The sequence below is a fragment of the Salvelinus sp. IW2-2015 genome, linkage group LG14, assembly GCF_002910315.2.
Source record: "Salvelinus sp. IW2-2015 linkage group LG14, ASM291031v2, whole genome shotgun sequence".
NCBI lineage: Eukaryota > Metazoa > Chordata > Actinopteri > Salmoniformes > Salmonidae > Salvelinus > Salvelinus sp. IW2-2015.
Genome location: NC_036854.1, coordinates 27,663,793 through 27,679,351, shown reverse-complemented (window position 1 = coordinate 27,679,351; position 15,559 = coordinate 27,663,793). Strand labels below are relative to the sequence as shown.

Below are 15,559 nucleotides of genomic sequence, written 5' to 3'. Positions count from 1 at the left end.
CAAAATCATAGGCATTAATATGGAGTTGCCTCCCCCCTTTGCTGCTGTAACAGCATCCACTCTTCTGGGAAGGCTTTCCACTAGATGTTGGAACATGCTACAAGAGCATTAGTGAGGTTGGGCTGCTCACAGTCGGTGTTCCAATTCATCCCAAAGGTGTTTGATGCCAGGGCTCTGTGCAGGCCAGTCAAGTTCTTCCACACTGATCTCAATAAACCATTTCTTTATGGACCTCTCTGTGCACGGGGGCATTGTCATGCTGAAACAGGAAAGGGCCTTCCCCAAACTGTTGGCACGAAGTTGGAAGCACAGAATTGTCTAGGATGTCATTGTATGCTGTAGTGTTATGATCTCTTCACTGGAACTAAGGGGCCCGAACCATGAAAAACAGCCCCAGACAATTATTTTACCTCAACTTTACAGTTTGCATTGGGGCAGGTAGCGTTCTCTTGGCATCTGCCAACCCCAGATTAGTACGTCAGACTGCCCGATAGTGAAGCATGATTCATCACTCCAGAGAATGCGTTTTCACTGCTCCAGAGTCCAATGGCTGCAAGCTTTATACCACTCCAGACGATGCTTGTGCGCGCGAGACGAACAGTTCTTGTGCTGATGTTACTTCCAGAGGCAGTTTGGAACTCTATTGAGTGTTGCAACCGAGGACGGACTATTTTTACGTGCTAAGCGCTTCAGCACTTGGCGTTCCCGTTCTGTGAGCTTGTGTGGCCTACCACTTCGCAGTTGAGCCAGTTGCTTCTAGACTTTTCCACTTCACAATAACGGCACTTACAGTTGAAATGGCCAAATCCACATGGGTGTCTACAGTCGTGGCCAAAAGTTTTGAGAATGACAAATATTAATTTTCACAGTCTGCTGCCTCAGTTTGTATGATGGCAATTTGCATATACTCCAGAATGTTATGAAGAGTGATCAGATGAATTGCAATTAATTGCAAAGTCCCTCTACCATGCAAATGAACTGAATCCCCCCAAAAACATTTCCACTGCATTTCAGCCCTGCCACAAAAGGACCAGCTGACATGTCAGTGATGTCAGGACAAGGCTGGAGATTACTCTGTCATGCTGATTGAGTTCAAATAACAGACTGGAAGCTTCAAAAGGAGGGTGGTGCTTGGAATCATTGTTCTTCCTCTGTCAACCATGGTTTCCTGCAAGGAAACACGTTCCGTCATCATTGCTTTGCACAAAAAGGGCTTCACAGGCAAGGATATTGCTGCCAGTAAGATTACACCTAAATCAACCATTTATCGGATCATCAAGAACTTCAAGGAGAGCGGTTCAATTGTTGTGAAGAAGGCTTCAGGGCGCCCAAGAAAGTCCAGCAAGCGCCAGGACCGTCTCCTAAAGTTGATTCAGCTGTGGGATCGGGGCACCACCAGTACAGAGCTTGCTCAGGAATGGCAGCAGTCAGTTGTGAATGCATCTGCACACACAGTGAGGCAACGACGTTGAGGATAGCCTGGTGTCAAGAAGGGCAGCAAAGAAGCCACTTCTCTCCAGGAAAAACATCAGGGACAGACTGATATTCTGCAATTGGATTGCTTGGATTGGATTGCTGAGGACTGGGGTAAAGTCATTTTCTCTGATGAATCCCCTTTCCGATTGTTTGGGGCATCCGGATTAAAGTTTGTCCGGAGAAGACATGGTGAGCGCTACCATCAGTCCTGTGTCATGCCAACAGTAAAGCAGCCTGAGACCATGTGTGGGGTTGCTTCTCAGCCAAGGGAGTGGGCTCACTCACAATTTTGCCTAAGAACACAGCCATGAATAAAGAATGGTACCAACACATCCTCCAAGAGCAACTTCTCCCAACCATCCAGGAACAGTTTGGTGACGAACAATGCCTTTTCCAGCATGATGGAGCACCTTGCCATAAGGCAAAAGTGATAACTAAGTGGCTTGAGGAACAAAACATCGATATTTTTGGTCCATGGCCAGGAAACTCCCCAGACCTTAATCCCATTGAGAACTTGGTCAATCCTCAAGGGGCGGGTGGACAAACAAAAACCCACATTCTGACAAACTCCAAGCATTGATTATGCAAGAATGGGGTGCCATCAGTCAGGATGTGGCCCAGAAGTTAATTGACAGCATGCCAGGGCGGATTGCAGAGGTCTTGAAAAAGAAGGGTCAACACGGCAAATATTGACTCTTTATCAACTTCATGTAATTGTCAATAAAAGCCTTTGAAACTTATGAAATGCTTGTAATTATACTTCAGTATTCCATAGTAACATCTGACAAATATCTAAAGACACTGAAGCAGCAAACTGTGGTAATTAATATTTGTCATTCTCAACTTTTGGCCACGACTGTACATATAGTGTACGTTTTGTTCTGAGACAGTCAGTTAACATGACCTTTATATATTTTTTTACATAAATGTTTCAAAATTAAACTACGTTAAGCGATGCAGATGACTTCATACAGCAAAACATAAGATTTCTTAAGCCTGTGTTTACCACAGACCTTATTTTCAGTGTTTTATCCAAAAACGCCATTCATTTCTTCCAAAAAAGCCAATTACTATTACTCTTCCCTTTTATCAAAGACCATTTGCCTAAACCGAACCCGAAATTCATGTCCTTCATAAGATCCATTCCTCCATGCTTTTACAGCCAACACAATAGCATCATTGTCCAACGCTGCAACAAGGATGTCTGCCTGCACGCAACCCCGATCGACTGCATTGCAGCAGGTTTGGCTGGCTTCCCATGTCAGGTGGACAGACTGTTCACGTGACCAGAGCCATCCTCCTGAGACAAAGGCTTCTTTGTGAGGCCTTGGATGTACCCGACACACAACACTTTTGTTGCCTGTCAGCCAGTGGGCTGTGCCCAGCATCATGCTCCTCACTTTCCATGCCTCCCCTTCCTCCTACAGGGAAAGTGGGGCAAACTGATTGGGACACCTGGGTTGTGTGGCAAACCGGTTTAGAAAACCCAGGATGAAAAGGAACTGTTTGGCATCAAATGCTCCTGTTGGGAAACTGTTTAGTGTAAAAATGAGAAATGTTTAATTTATTACATTTTACACAAAACATTATTTTACTGTTTGCAGTTTGGAATGAAGTGTTTTACACATGTTCCTGTCACAATTCAAGTTATATTATTGCTTTTACATGAACAATGTATCTACTTTACTTCTCCCACCTCATTTTCATAAGCTGTTATTTGTGAATTTCTAAGCATTGGCTTAGAAATTAAAGCATTTGTCTTTAGTACCTCACTGCTTCCAAAAACCACATTGCTCCACTTCTGTGCCAAATAACCAACATTTTCTGTTTCACGAGACCCACTGGCTACACGACAACCCTATAAAAACTTGACAGATCAAGGAAATAAGCAATGCACGACGGAACCAGCACAAGAAAGCAAGGACACAAACAGATTGAATGTAGCACATACAACCTCTACCAGACCAATAAAGCTGCGGAAAGACGTTGCAGTAACGTTTTTGCTGCTCTCTGCCAGCCTCTGTGGCCCTAATTGAAACCAAATGTTGCAGACCTTTAATAAGCATAGCTAAAGACATGAAGAACGGGGGAATAAACACAGAGGGCTCGTGCAATAACAACTGGATTCCTCTGACATGACTTACAGTACACACCTCAGAGTGGAACACACTCCTGGTCTGAAACAGATCCCACCAGACTACCTTTAGACCAATCAACTGTTCCATTCCGGAGTGTGTATAGTAACAGTGTGGTATACAGTCAAACAACATACTTGTGCTAGAATGATAAATGTTTACAGTATGAAACAAATCATCTTAACTGCGCCTATAAAATCAAACCTGTTGTCTGTGAAAGGCTGGCCATCAGTTTTGATTGAATATGGCCGTCGTTTAAAATAACATACACTAAATGGCCAGAAGTATGTGGACAACCCTTCACATTAGTGGATCCGGCTATTTCAGCCACACCCGTTGCTGACGTGTGTATAAAATCGAGCACACAGCCATGCAAGCTCCATAGACAAACGTTGGCAGTAGAATGGCCTTACTGAAGAGCTCAGTGACTTGCAACGTGGCACCGTCATAGGATGTCACCTTTCCAACAAGTCAGTTCATCAAATTTCTGCCCTGCTAAAGCTGCCCCAGTCAACTGTAAGTGCTGTTATTATGAAGTGGAAACGTATAGGAGCAACAACGGCTCAGCTGTGAAGTGGTAGGCCACACAAGCTCACAGAACGGGACCGCCGAGTGCTGAAGTGCATAAAAATCGTCTGTCCTCGGTTGCAACACTCACTACTGAGTTCTACTGCCTCTGGAAGCAACGCCAGCACAAGAACTGTTCGTCGGGAGCTTCATGAAATGGGTTTCCATGGCCGAGCAGCCGCACGCACACGAGCCTAAGAATACCATTGCTCAATGCCAAGCGTCGACTGGAGTGGTGTAAAGCTCTCAGCCATTGGACTCTGGAGCAGTGGAAACGCATTCTCTGGAGTGATTAATCACGCTTCACCATCTGGCAGTCCGACGGACTAATCTGGGTTTGACGGATGCCATAAGAACGCTACCTGCCCCAATGCACAATGCCAACTGTAAGGTTTGGTGGAGTAGGAATAATGATCTGGGGCTGTTTTTCATGGTTCAGGCCCCTTAGTTCCAGTGAAGGAAAATCTTAACGCTACACCATTCTAGACGATTCTTTGCTTCCAACTTTGTGGCAACAGTTTGGGGAAGGCCCTTTCCTGTTTCAGCATGACAATGTCCCCATGCACAAAGAAAGGTCCATACAGAAATGGTTTATCAAGATTGTTGTGGAAGAACTTGACTGGCCTGCACAGAGCCCTGACCTCAACCCCATCGAACACCTTTGGGATGAATTGGAACGCCGACTGTGAGCCAGGCCTAATCGCCCAACATCAGTGCCAACCTCACTAATGTTCTTGTGGCTGAATGGAAGCAAGTCCCCTCAGCAATGTTCCAACATCTAGTGGAATGTTTTCCCAGAAGAGCGTAGGCTGTTATRGCAGCAAAGGGGGGACCATCTCCATATTAATGCCCATGATTTTGGAATGAGATGTTTGACGAGCAGGTGTCTATACTTTTGGCCATGTAGTGTATGTTATATTACTAACAATTATATAAAACAGTATTTACTATGATTGTCCATTACAGCAAAAATAAAATGCCATTTCACTACAGATTTGATAACATTGATTGCTTGTCTTTACGCGGATAGATATATAGATATTAGATATATATATATATATATATATATATATATATATATATATATTATATATATATACAGTGGGGAGAACAAGTATTTGTACACTGCCGATTTTGCAGGTTTTCCTACTTACAAAGCATGTAGAGGTCTGTAATTTTTATCATAGGTACACTTCAACTATGAGAGACGGAATCTAAAACAAAAATCCAGAAAATCACATTGTATGATTTTTAAGTAATTAATTTGCATTTTATTGCATGACATAAGTATTTGATACATCAGAAAAGCAGAACTTAATATTTGGTACAGAAACCTTTGTTTGCAATTACAGAGATCATACGTTTCCTGTAGTTCTTGACTAGGTTTGCACACACTGCAGCAGGGATTTTGGCCCACTCCTCCCTACAGATCTTCTCCAGATCCTTCAGGTTTCGGGGCTGTCGCTGGGCAATACGGACTTTCAGCTCCCTCCAAAGATTTTCTATTGGGTTCAGGTCTGGAGACTGGCTAGGCCCATCCAGGACCTTGAGATGCTTCTTACGGAGCCACTCCTTAGTTGCCATGGCTGTGTGCTTCGTGTCGTTGTCATGCTGGAAGACCAGCCACGACCCATCTTCAATGCTCTTACTGAGGGAAGGAGGTTGTTGGCCAAGATCTCGCGATACATGGCCCCATCCATCCTCCCCTCAATACGGTGCAGTCGTCCTGTCCCCTTTGCAGAAAAGCATCCCCAAAGAATGATGTTTCCACCTCCATGCTTCACGGTTGGGATGGTGTTCTTGGGGTTGTAACTCATACTTCTTCTTCCTCCAAAACGGCGAGTGGAGTTAGACCAAAAGCTCTATTTTTGTCTCATCAGACCACATGACCTTCTCCATTCCTCCTCTGGATCATCCAGATGGTCATTGGCAAACTTCAGACGGGCCTGGACATGCACTGGCTTAAGCAGGGGACTTGCGTGCGCTGCAGGATTTTAATCCATGACGGCGTAGTGTGTTACTAATGGTTTTCTTTGAGACTGTGGTCCCAGCTCTCTTCAGGTCATTGACCAGGTCTTGCCGTGTAGTTCTGGGCTGATCCCTCACTTCCTCATGATCATTGATGCCCCACGAGGTGAAATCTTGCATGGAGCCCCAGACCGAGGGTGATTGACCGTCATCTTGAACTTCTTCCATTTCTAATAATTGCGCCAACAGTTTGTTTCCTTTCTCACCAAGCTGCTTGCCTATTGTCCTGTAGCCCATCCCAGCCTTGTGCAGGTTACAATTTTATCCCTGATGTCCTTACACAGCTCTCTGGTCTTGGCCATTGTGGAGAGGTTGGAATCTGTTTGATTGAGTGTGTGGACAGGTGTCTTTTATACAGGTAACGAGTTCAAACAGGTGCAGTTAATACAGGTAATGAGTGGAGAACAGGAGGGCTTCTTAAAGAAAAACTAACAGGTCTGTGAGAGCCGGAATTCTTACTGTTGGTAGGTGATCAAATACTTATGTCATACAATAAAATGCAAATTAATTATTTAAAAATCATACAATGTGATTTTCTGGATTTTTTTGTTTTAGATTCCGTCTCTCACAGTTGAAGTGTACCTATGATAAAAATTACAGACCCTCTACATGCTTTGTAAGTAGGAAAACCTGCAAAATCGGCAGTGTATCAAATACTTGTTTCCCCACTGTATATATATATATATATATATATATAGTAAAACGATTTGGTCATAGTGACTCTTTCAGCATTAACTATATGAGAATATAAAACAATCAATATATATTTATTCTCTGCTAGAGAACCTATATAAGATATAAAAACTAATTCAAGAGTGAAAAATAATTTGTAAGGGCTAATATTTTACATCACAACATGGAAACATTTTACAAAAAGGCTGAGGCACAAGTCATCTTCCTCAGTCAACCTCATCAGCTAATCTGCATATTGCAGACAGTGCCCCCTTGTGGCATTTTGAGCACAGTACCCTAACGTGGCTAGTCCCATTGGCTTTCATTAGAACAGGCAGTTCATGCACTTGACGGCTTTGCTGCCGTAGTCGAGGCACTCCGGGCCGATGCATTCACAGCAGGCGTTGTGGAACCAGCGGTACTTGGAGCCGCCCATGGACTCGCAGTACTGCTTGCACTGGCGGATGGACACACAGTCATCAAAGTACACCACGGTGCACATGTTATCTGTGGAGGGGGAAAAAACGGGGAGAAATAAGCCTTTGAATACAACAGGCAAATATTAGCAATAAAATGCTTAAGCGATATATTGTAGTCTTCACTTTACTTTTATGAAGGTACTCTAAAGCACAAAAGAAGCAAAGTCCTGTTAGTCCACCTCTATGTATCGTATCAATCTCAGTATTTATTTAAATGTTTAATACATTTTTTTTTTTAATCACAAAATAAGTCCACCTCCACCATGTGACCTTCCATAGTTTGAACTATTGTGCCACAAGTGTGTGTTAGCCAGCTGAGCTAAAGCCTAGTAGAGCCTAACCTCTTGATTGACATGCATCATCCATACTATGCTAAAGGGCTGCATGCGTACGGCTTGATTTAAGCCCATGTGTTTATCTCTGCCGCCCCACACCCATCCCACCTCATAAGGCGAGGGCATCCCCCATCGCTGGAGGCCTGATTAATGAGCGTGTTTTCCCAAAGGGAAAACAGATCTGGGTCACAGGTTCACAGAGCGGATACGTAAGGAGCTCGCTTACTCTCTCCCCCCCTAGATTCCTAGTCAATTAGAATCACTAGGACCAGAGGCTGAGGAGAGGACAACTGGAGCGGATGCACATGAAAGTTCACTAGGCCAGCAGCAATATACTCAATAATTTACAGGGCTGCTTGGTTTTCAAATAGCGGCCTGCTAAAACCATCAAACGAAAGCCAAGGCCCTGAGATCTCATAAGCTTTTATGGAGGGGTCAAGCCACAGAGCTCAGTTCAAAGCAGCCTTAGCCATGAGTTCATTATAGCTTAGCCCTCCCCTCCTAAAACAATATGGTCCCTGCCAGGGGGATGAGTTAGGGAACTCCTGGGGGTTCCCTAAAATAGTGTGTTGGATCAAAGTCCATATATTTAGCACTTATGGGTTGCCCAATCTGCCCAGGTTAATACCCCTAAAGCTAATTGGGCTGTCCTGATTTGTTATGGGAGATATTTTATTTTTTACTGTTTTCTACATTGTAGAATAATGGTAAAGACATCAAAACCAGGAAATAACACATATGGAATCATGTAGTAACCAAAAAAAGTGTTAAACAAATCAAAATATACACCCTTTGCCTTGACAGCTTTGCACACTCTTGGCATTCTCTCAACCAGCTCCATGAGGAATGCTTTTCCAACAGTCTTGAAGGAGTTCCCACATAGGCTGAGCACTTGTTGGCTGCTTTTTCTTCACTCTGCGGTCCTATCTCAATTGGGTTGAGGTCGGGTGATTGTGGTGGCCAGTTCATCTGATGCAGCTCTCCATCACAGTCTTCTCTGAACAGCTGATGTTGAGATGTGTCTGTTACTTGAACTCTGAAGCATTTATTTGGGCTGCAATTTCTGAGGCTGGTAACTCTAATGAACTTATCCTCTGCAGCAGAGGTAACTCTGCGTCTTCCATTCCTGTGGTGGTCCTCACGAGAGCCAGTGTCATCATAGTGCTTGATGGTTTTTGCAACTGCACTTGAAGAAACGTTCAAAGTTCTTGAAATATTCCGCATTGACTGACCTTCATGTCCTAAAGTAATGATGGTTGTTTCTCCTTTCTTATTTGAGCTGTTCTTGCCATAATATGGACTTGGTCTTTTACCAAATAGGGCCATCTTCTGTATACCACCCCTACCTTGTCACAACAAAACTGATTGGCTCAAACGCATTAAGAAGGAAAGAAATTCCACAAATTAACAAGGCACACCTGTTAATTGAAATGCATTCCAGGTGACTACCTCGTGAAGCTGGTTGAAAGAATGCCAAGAGTGCGCAAAGCTGTCATCAAGGCAAAGAGTGGCTACTTTGATGAATCTAAAATATATTTTGATTTGTTAAACACTTTTTTGGTTACTACATGATTCCATAGTTTTGAAGTCTTCACTTTTATTCTACAATGTAGAAAATAGTAAAAATAAAGACAAACCTTGCAATGAGTAGGTGTGTCCAAACATTTGACTGGTACTGTGTGTATATACGTACATACATACATACATACATACATACATACACACACTACCACCTCACAAGTCCTCAACTGGCAGCTTCATTAAATAGTACCCACAAAACACCAGTCTCAATGTCAACAGTGAAGAGGCGACTCCGGGATGCTGGCCTTCTAGGCAGAGTTCGTCTGTCCAGTGTCTGTGTTATTTTGCCCATCTTAATATTTTATTTTCATTGGCCAGTCTGAGATATGGCTTTTTCTTTGCAACTCTGCCTAGAAGGCCAGCATCCCGGCGTCGCCTCTTCACTGTTGACGTTGAGACTGGTGTTTTGCCGGTACTATTTAATGAAGCTGCCAGTTGAGGACTTTTGAGGCATCTGTTTCTCAAACTAGACACTAAATGTACTTGTCCTCTTGCTCAGTTGTGCACCGGGGCCTCCCACTCCTCTTTCTATTCTGGTTAGGGCCAGTTTGCGCTGTTCTGTGAAGGGAGTAGTACACAGCGTTGTACGAGATCTTCAGTTTCTTGGCAATTTCTCTCATGGAATAGCCGTCATTTCTCAGAACAAGAATAGACTGACGAGTTTCAGAAGAAAGGTCTTTGTTTCTGGCCATTTTGAGCCTGTAATCAAACCCACAAATGCTGATGCTCCAGATACTCAACTAGTCTAAAGAAGGCCAGTTTTATTGCTTCTTTAATCAGAACAACAGTTTTCAGTTGTGCTAACATAATTGAAGAAGGGTTTTCTAATGATCAATTAGCCTTTTAAAATTATAAACTTGGATTAGCTAACACAACGTGCCATTGGAACACAGGAGTGATGGTTGCTGATAATGGTCCTCTGTACACCTATGTAGATATTCCATAAAAAAAGCAGCCGTTTCCAGCTACAATAGTCATTTACAACATTAACAATGTCTACAATGTATTTCTGATCAATTTTATTTTATTTTAAATGGACAGAAAATGGACAGAGTGTGCTTTTCTTTCAAAAACAAGGACATTTCTAAGTGACCCAAACTTTTGAACGGAAGTGTATATATAAATAAAATAGTATATTGCAATGTGGAATATTCAGAGTCTGTTTTGCTGATGAACTGAGTTTAATACTTTGATAACAGGCACCTGCACAAGACTGTATGATGTGCCTATGTTTCATTCTCTTATTAAAATGAGTACACAGCAGCTATTAGCATCCCCATAATTCAACCCCCTCACCCCTCCCTACCTTCAGTACTTTGGCTGTTATCGTAGCTGGCGTGGATACTGTTCCCAGGCAGGGAGACATTTTGGTGCTGGTCCTCGATGGTCTCCAGGAAAGACACCAGGTTCTCGTGGTAAGATAGTTCCTCGGCCACGGGGAAGGATACCACCATCATGTTGATGGGCGCTTCGCCCTCGGTGAGGGCGCGGAACAGTGAGGGGATGGGTCGGTAGAGTTCCTCCACCGTGCTTTTGGAGGTAGCTGGAGTGTCACTGTAGTTCCTAGGGTTACACATCCCTGTGAGGGGAGACAGGAAGCAAGTTAGTAAATATTGATAAATAAATAAAATATTACAATAAATGACTGATAAGTCAGTAAACCACTATTCTTCTCTTGTTCAAATTACACACTGACTCAGTACCCCCTGTATATCCTCATTATTGTTATTTTATATTTATTTATTTTTACTTTATTTTGTCAATATTTTCTTAACTCTTAACTTTCTTAAAACTGCATTGTTGGTTAAGGGCTTGTAAGTAAGCCTTCCACGGTAAGGTTGTCCACCTGTTGTATTCGGCGCATGTGACAAATAATGTGATTTGATACTCAACATTCACTGTAAAATCTGATGGATGCAATATCTTCAACAATCAGTGAATAAAGGACATAGACATGGAAGGATTTGAAGGAGCTCAATATGATGCAAAAATCAAATACCCATCCTCATTAGCCTCATCCATTCTGACACCGGTTCTTGTTTGTCCTTCCCAATATGCTCACAACTGCACCTAGTCCGTGGCACCTACCCACACAGTCGCAGCACTCCTCCCACAGTGTGCCAAGACAGAGCATACACTCTTTACAGCACGAGCAGTTCCCATCCGAGGGCCTGCACTGACACAGCTCCTGTACATCACAAAACACACACACACAAAATGGAAACCACTACATGGACACATTTTATGTACGTGTCAGGACTGATAGGAGAGAAATTCTGCAACAATCTGGTATAATCCTTCTATCATGTTGTGCACACGTGTGTTAACACTCAGACAATGCAGTAGCCTCAGTCAGGCTTCAGTCGTAACACGAGGAGAGCAAAAACAACATAAGAGTTTATTTATCTTGATGTGTATCGAGCACATCATGGTTGATACAACGCCAAGAAAATAAACCATATAATATCCTGTCCCTATTTAGAAATCACTAGGGAGAGGATGTGTGTGTGTGCGAGCGGTGACTGTGTGTGTGTTTTACTGCGTATGCTTGAGGTTTCCACCGGAGTGAGTGGGCCGACCTCAAGTTGCCTGTTCTGTGACTCCTCCAGTGCAGAGCGGTTGAAAGGGAGAAGAGGTCAAATTCCAGATGTGCAAAAGGATGGCGCTAACTGAGCCCACAGTCAAGTGTGGTTCTGGCAGCACCTTGCCTGACGACTCAAACTGAATACTCCCGCTGCTCTACGTTCACTACATACTTCAAACTGAGACCACCATAAATGACTTCAATGAWGRCAATGTCATAATGAGGGGTGTTGTACAAAACAAAGTCATCAGTAATTGGATAATTTCTAAATCAGAGTATCAAAAAGCCAATAAAAACGCTTTACCCACGTGTGTTCTGGCTCTGGCCCAACCCATCGGTTTCTGGGACCAATCGGAACGGTTAGAATGTGTTTGCATTCTATAAATCGTCGGGGAGGTACGCCAGACTCATTGTGGAGAAGAAACTAAAGTCTGTAAAGTAGCGTTTGGCTGGCGCAAGGAGTTTGGGTAGCCAGGCAAAGACCAATGCCCAGGGAAGGTACACATATATACAGTACCAGTCAAAAATTTGGACACACCTACTCATTCAAGGCTTTCTTTATTTTTACAATTTTCTACATTAATTAGAAAATTCATTTTCTCAAATATATTTGAGATTCTTCAAAGTAGCCACCCTTTGCCTTGATGACAGATTTGCACACTCTTGGCATTCTCTCAACCAGCTTCATGAGGTAGTCACCTGTAATGCATTTCAATGAACAGGTGTGCCTTGTAAATTTGTGGAATTTAATTTATTCTTAATGCATTTCAGCCAATCAGTTGTGTTGTGACAAAGTAGGGATGGTATACAGAAGATGGCCCTATTTGGTAAAAGACCAAGTCCATATTATGGCAGCTCAAATAAGCAAAGAGAAACGACAGTCCATCATTACTTGAAGCTCAGTCAATGTGGAACATTTCAAGAACTTTGAACGTTTCTTCAACTGCAGTCGCAAAAACCATCATGCGCCATGATGAAACTGTCTCTCGTGAGGACTGCCACAGGAAAGGAAGACCCAGAGTTACTTCTGCTGCAGAGGATACGTTCATTAGAGTTACCAGCCCCAGAAATCGGCAGTTAACTGCACCTCAGATTGCACCTCACAGAGTTCAAGTAACAGACACATCTCAACATCAACTGTTCAGAGGAGACTGTGTGAATCAGGCCTTCATGGTCGAATTGCTGCAAAGAAACCACTACTAAAGGACACCAATAATAAGAAGAGACTTGCTTGGGCCAAGAAACACAAGCAATGGACATTAGACCGGTGAAAATATGTCCTTTGGTCTGATGAGTCCAAATTTGAGATTTTTGGTTCCAACCGCCGTGTCTTTGTGAGACGCAGAGTAAGTGAACAGATGATCTCCGCACGTGTAGTTCCCACCATGAAGCATGGAGGAGGAGGTGTGATGGTGCTTTGCTGGTGACACTGTCAGTGATTTATTTAGAATTCAAGGCACACTTAACCAGCATGGCAACTACAGCATTCTGCAGCGATACGCCATCTCATCTGGTTGCACTTAGTGGGACTATCATTTGTTTTTCAACAGGACAATGACCCAACACACCTCCAGACTGTGTAAGGGCTATTTGACTAAGAAGAAGAGTGATGGAGAGCTGCATCAGATGACCTGGTCTCCACAATCACCCAACCTCATCCCAATTGAGATGGTTTGGGATGAGTTGGACCGCAGAGTGAAGGAAAAGCGGCCAACAAGTGCTCAGCATATGTGGGAACTCCTTCAAGACTGTTGGAAAAGCATTCCATGTGACTACCTCATGAAGCTGGTTGAGAGAAAGCAAAGCTATCATCAAGGCAAAGGGTGGCTACTTTGAAGAATCTCAAATATAACATATATTTTGATTTGTTTAACACTTTTTTGGTTACTACATGTGTTATTTCATAGTTTTGATGTCTCCACTATTATTCTACAATGTAGAAAATAGTCAAAAAGAAAAACCTTTGAATGAGTAGGTGTGTTCAAACTTTTGACTGGTACTGTATCTCCATTGGCTATCTCATGTACAGCCAAGGTAGACTAGGCTAAATCCTTTGAGGACACTGTGCAGCTGTAAATTGAAAACCTTCACTTCATTGTAGCCCTGCCAACTCGGCAAGTTCTTTTTTTTTTTGTTAGTTCGTTGAGGGATCCCAGCAACTGTCATGGTTTAATGTGCTTTTCCAGTACAAAGAGAATACTGTGATCACAGCAGAGAATTCAGGTTCATGTAAAATAACTTCAGACATACAGAGGAAATGCATAGTGGGAAGTTAATCACATTTTAGATTAACACTAAGGAGTAAAATGTTGGCATAATATTGTATGGCAGTCGAACTTTACTCTGAAAAGACAACAATCCCTTATAGAATTTGCATAGAGTTCTCAACGTGACTTAGAAACATTTTATTCGTGCGGGGAAAAAAAAGTTAACCTAATGCCTTTCTGGAAACGTCACATCACACTAAGCGCTTAGCCTTCTTAATTGAATGATGCCTTTCCAAAAACGTTATGCTAAGAGTTTAGCCTTCTTACCTGAATGAGACATTTGCTGACATCACTGGCACAGAGAGCCTTGTTGCAGGCTGTGGTCATGGAAAGTCCCGAGAGAAGGAAAATAAGTGCAGTGGATAGTAAGATTTGAGTAGACTTCATTCCGACACGCACGAAACAACGGTAACCTGAACCGACAAAACAGAGACAGACAATAACTTAGAATGTACCCCTTATTCAATGAGATAACACAAGACGTCATCCAGGCACAAACATACTAATAAAATACAGGAAAAGTCGTGTCAAGGAACCATCCCTTTGATTCAATTGTTATGGTAAATTGCCCGCTTGCTTCAAAGGAGCATTCCTTTTCTACACAAACCCAGTGCAATGCAAAAAGACATTGGTTTCTCACTTGTTGGCAACTCAATTCTAATAAAGGTTGCTGCGCACTTTCATTAAAACATCTGAATACGTTTCAAATCCATGTTCAAACGTTGTATACCTATTACGGTAGTCTAATTCAATAATAGCATGTTTATCATTCCAGTAGTGCAACACTTGGACTTCAGGGTTACATAAGGAAGGAATGTTACATTTTATCCTAAAATTAAACACTTTGGATACATTGTATGAAAAGTCTGACACTTTTCAGGCTGCGTTTATGGACGAGCCTCGTGTTTTGGAGAGGCAAATACGCTACCCAAAGCTATAAACACCTTTTCTCAACATGAACTAACTAGGAAGAAAGAAGGATGGACTTTTTTTGTCTTGGTAAAGAACCCACACCAAGGAACCATAGAAGTAGTAAATAAACTTACCTTGCCCAAATAGTCGATTCTTGCTCCAGAGGTGAACGTTTCTTACCTTTGTTTACCTATACTTTTCAGAATTAAAGCATGTTCTTCTGTTCTGATGGCGTGACTCTCCCCTCTGGCTAAACAAAGCAGACAGTGGTAGACAAGCGCCTTAAAGATACAGTTACCATTTCAGGCTGCAGGCACAGTAGCCCCGCAGCTCAGGTGAACCCGAGCCAAGACAACTATGTCTGCTGGCATCATATAATATGCCATTTCTACTTGTGTGTTGATCTGATTTGTTTAGCTATATTCCACTGTACATATTTATTAGATTGTTACTTAGTAAATAGTAGCAACCATTTTGAAAGATACTTCTGATCATTTCACTGATCACATTCACTGATAATACT

At 42.7% G+C, this 15,559-nt stretch overlaps 1 protein-coding gene across 1 annotated transcript; it reads right to left on the bottom strand.

Annotated features, from left to right (window-relative positions):
- Positions 1-6,957: 6,957 nt before the first annotated feature.
- LOC111972778 (twisted gastrulation protein homolog 1-A-like) lies at positions 6,958-15,400 on the bottom strand. Its single transcript, XM_023999849.2, has 5 exons — positions 15,171-15,400; positions 14,392-14,537; positions 11,362-11,461; positions 10,580-10,852; positions 6,958-7,385 (listed from the first exon to the last, which is right to left on the bottom strand). The coding sequence occupies exons 2-5, from the start codon at positions 14,509-14,511 to the stop codon at positions 7,204-7,206; spliced, it is 675 nt and encodes a 224-aa protein (XP_023855617.1). The 5' UTR covers positions 14,512-14,537; positions 15,171-15,400; the 3' UTR covers positions 6,958-7,203.
- Positions 15,401-15,559: the final 159 nt, after the last annotated feature.

Excerpts from the sequence above, each read along its gene's own strand:
- LOC111972778 (XM_023999849.2), bottom strand. The coding sequence starts at position 14,511 with ATGAAGTCTACTCAAATCTTACTATCCACTGCACTTATTTTCCTTCTC. Across the intron at positions 11,462-14,391 it reads TCAGCAAATGTCTCATTCAG|GAGCTGTGTCAGTGCAGGCC; the intron begins GTAAGAAGGCTA and ends TGTGATGTACAG. Across the intron at positions 7,386-10,579 it reads TAACAGCCAAAGTACTGAAG|ATAACATGTGCACCGTGGTG; the intron begins GTAGGGAGGGGT and ends CCCCCTCCACAG.